Below are 3567 nucleotides of genomic sequence, written 5' to 3'. Positions count from 1 at the left end.
AAAATAATCAAAGTGAAGAAACGTGCATTTTTCTGCAGGTTTCTGAATTTTTATCAAATTTTTGTTTTTTGGTTAAACACCTTTCATGCCCATTATTCAACTAATTTCTCTGTGGATTTTTCTGAAAAATTAAAGGCACAAAAAATGTAAATTTTCAGTTACCATGGATTTTTAAGCTAAGGAAATAACTAATCTTAAGCGGCCATTTTCTCACTAATTTTACCTTTGAAAACAGGTGACCCCCACCTCCTTCATTCTCAAATATCTCGACTTGTTTTCAAGATAAATGGATATTTTTTTCATTCAAATAAAGACAAGTGAACTAGCTTTAAGATAATTCCAATAACTCTACATGCACAAAAAGTGACGAGAGCCGGATTCTACAACGATGCCTCACGTATTTCTTCCACAAATGCCACCTAAACCGTGCACAAAAATGGAAGATCATTGCTTGTGAAATGAAAGGCCTAATGTCACAAGGATACCCTCGATAAAAAAACGAAACTATCCAAATCAGTCGTGGAACATTGAAAATGAAAGAATTAAGTGTTTCGGCAATCTGATGAGAATGCCCCTAAATGATCAAGATGCAAGAATATTTTTGTTTTGGTAAGTGTTGTACGGTGCTCGAACCTGCATAAGGTCATATGAGCGCGCCTGACACATTAAACATTTTAGTTCGTAGGGAATTTTGAATTCTTCCCGAGTGTCGGCCGGAGATTACTTTTATCGATTTTGGGCCACCAAAGGATCTTTAACCTGGCACAACTCGCACATGGGACCTCCGAGATCTTTCGCCCTTGCATGAAAAGTATAGGTGCGGATCTTTCCTACCAGAAGATCAGGGGTGTGATTGAAAGACAGCTGCAGTGAGAAGGAGCCAAGGAGAAGAGAAGGTGAAGAGATAAGGACAATAGATGTAAGATAGAAAAAAAAAAGAAAGAGCCGACCTCCCTAGAGCACAGGCTAACCACTCACGTTCCAGGTCTAACAGAACTGATTTGTTCTTCTTTCAGAGCTGACCCGCTGTGACGTCATGGCTGACCAAAGAGCCCTTCACGTGGACAACGTGCTCCTGGCTCTGGGCGCCACTGGCAAATATCAGATCATCCAGATGGTGGTATCTATCAGCCCCACGCTCGCTGCCGCCATCCAACTCCTCAGCAACGTCTTCACGTGTGAGTTTTTTCTTCTCTTGTCTTTGTCAATAGTTAATTGTGAAGCAGCGTGGTGGAATCAGGCTCTCGTCAATTTTTGGGCACATAGAGTTATTGGTATCATCTTAAAGCTTGTTCAATTGTCTTTACTTTGATGGGGAAAAAATCTTTTTATCTTAAATACAAGTCGAGATATTGGAGAATGAAGGAGGTGGGGGTCATCTGTTTTCAGAGGTAAAATTAGTGAGAAATTGGCCGCCAAAGATTCGTTATTCCCTAAGCTTAAGAGCTCGTGGTAACTGAAAATGTTCATCTTTTGTGTCTTTAATCAACGTATTTCAGAAAAATCCACACAGAAATAAGTTTTTTAATGTGCATGAAAAGTGTTGAGCCAAAAAACAAAAACTTTGATAAAAATCCACAAACCTGCGGAAAAATGCAAGTTTCTTCAATTTGATTATTTTGACGAGAGCTTGATTCCACCACGCTACCTCACAATTATACTTTTAAAAAATCAAGCCCAACCCTGTTTTTTAGTCGTCTCTTGGGTTTAGCTGTTGGTGACTTGTATATCTTTAAAGCTGACCCCTAAGCATATGTTAATATGAGTTGTTTCCTGATCAGAACTCTTAAAGGTGTTCACAATTTCATGATAGATGGGTATTTTTCATTAAAAGCAAGGCAAGGTAACTCAATTTAAGACAATAACAATAAGCTTGTATGCCCCAAAAATGGACGAACACCTATTTCTATCGTGCTGTGAAATAAATTATGATAATTAGTTCTTAGCTTCAGATTGATGTATTAAGTAGCCAGTGTCTACGAGGGCTGTCCAATAAAAAGCAAAGTTCATGTTACACACAATCTATCTATTTAAAAATATTCTGTCTTTGAGTTTTACATGAGTAGTTTCGGAGAGGGAAAGGGGTGGCGATTGCCTCAAGTAGGTTTTTAATTTTTCCCGTTTTTTTCGGCCTGCTAGTACTAGTACAAACTTGCAATTCCTTTCAACTGAAATGATCTAGGGGTCTTGTTGCCTAGAGGCTAAAGTCTTCGCCTCTCATTCAAAGGTCTCGGATTCGAAGCCGGGCTGCTACGGAAAAATTGTCTTCTCTAAAATTGTCTTCTTCCATCTCTTTTCCTGCTCTCTAGTAATGTTCTGTCGTCTGCTTTCGACTCCACTTTCGGCCCTAACCCCCTCACCTCCTTTGCCCTCTCCTCTGGGCACCTGACTCTTTCTGCAGCCTTTCTACTGCTACTCCTTGGCCCATTCTTACTACTGTCTTTAAGCTACAGCCCTGATCTTCCGGTAGGAAAGATCTACACCTAGCCTTCTCGGACAAGGGCGAAAAAATATCGGAGGTCCCGTGTGCACGTTGTACCAGTTAAAGATTTCTTGGTGGTCTAAAATCGATAAGAGTAGGCTTTGGCCGCCACCAGGGCAAAATTCAAAATTTCCTACCAACTGTATAATGTGTCCCGCGCGCTCATATGACCTTAAAAATGCAGTTGCGAGTGCCGTATAACACTTACCAAAATACTAAGTAATGAAATAAAAGAACTGATGTACTCTCCGTGCTCAGGTCGCCAAGTACCACATCAGTGCGCACCGCCTCCTAACGGCTCCGCCTTCTACAGCAAGTTCCAGGATCTGGACAATGTGACGTACACGTATGAGACCTGCAGCATTGTGGTACGGTCTAACGGCTCTCTGGTGGCCGAGGAGAACTGTTTGTTCGGCATGCACTATGACCTTCCTGTAGACGCCTCAGCTGTGTCACAAGTAGGTTCAAGGATTCGTTTTAGTTTTAGTAGGAGGTTCGTCTCATCATCATCATCATCATCATCATCATCATCATCATCATCATCATCATCATCATCATCATCATCATCATCATCGTCATCATCATCAACTGAATAATTCCCTCTTTTCTTTCTTTCTTTTTCTTTTTTCTTTTTTCTTGAAACAGAACAATTTGCATCTTGTCAATACATTTTTACATAACCTACAAATATCAGCACCAAAATCAGGACACGGGACCCAAAAAAATAATTTTTTATTAAGAGTTTCACAACACTTAAAAGACAAATGGAATATGTCAAAATAATATAAAAGGACCGTAATTTTGTCATGTCCAGGTAGTATAACAGTGGCTTTCGGTCTCCCATAAGAATTGTGGTGATGAACAAGTACAATCTTGAATAAATAGTGGTCGCTCGTTACGGAAGTCCTCCCAAAATAAGGGCCGACGATTAGAGGTTTTGCTAGAAAGTAACATACATAAAAAAAAAAAAGAAATGAGAGAGAAATGAGGACGACAGATTATGTCTGATAAGAGAGAAGGAGCAAACCAAGGCAGAGAATCAATTTCTCAACCTGCCTCCATAAAATATGGTCGCTTTCAAGGAC

At 40.0% G+C, this 3567-nt stretch overlaps 1 protein-coding gene across 1 annotated transcript in view; it reads left to right on the top strand.

Annotated features, from left to right (window-relative positions):
- Nucleotides 1-587: 587 nt before the first annotated feature.
- Nucleotides 588-3567, top strand: part of LOC101849007 (solute carrier family 22 member 16-like) — a 34583-nt gene continuing 31603 nt past the window's right edge. The window contains exons 1-3 of the mRNA XM_005109339.1: nt 588-609; nt 1017-1178; nt 2741-2940. Coding sequence (XP_005109396.1) covers nt 588-609; nt 1017-1178; nt 2741-2940 — 384 coding nt within the window. The remainder of the gene's footprint in view (nt 610-1016; nt 1179-2740; nt 2941-3567) is intronic.

This window comes from Aplysia californica, unplaced genomic scaffold, assembly GCF_000002075.1.
Source record: "Aplysia californica isolate F4 #8 unplaced genomic scaffold, AplCal3.0 scaffold00768, whole genome shotgun sequence".
Classification (NCBI taxonomy): domain Eukaryota; kingdom Metazoa; phylum Mollusca; class Gastropoda; order Aplysiida; family Aplysiidae; genus Aplysia; species Aplysia californica.
The sequence above is the reverse complement of the archived record's forward strand: the minus strand, read 5'-3'. Positions and strand labels throughout refer to the sequence as shown.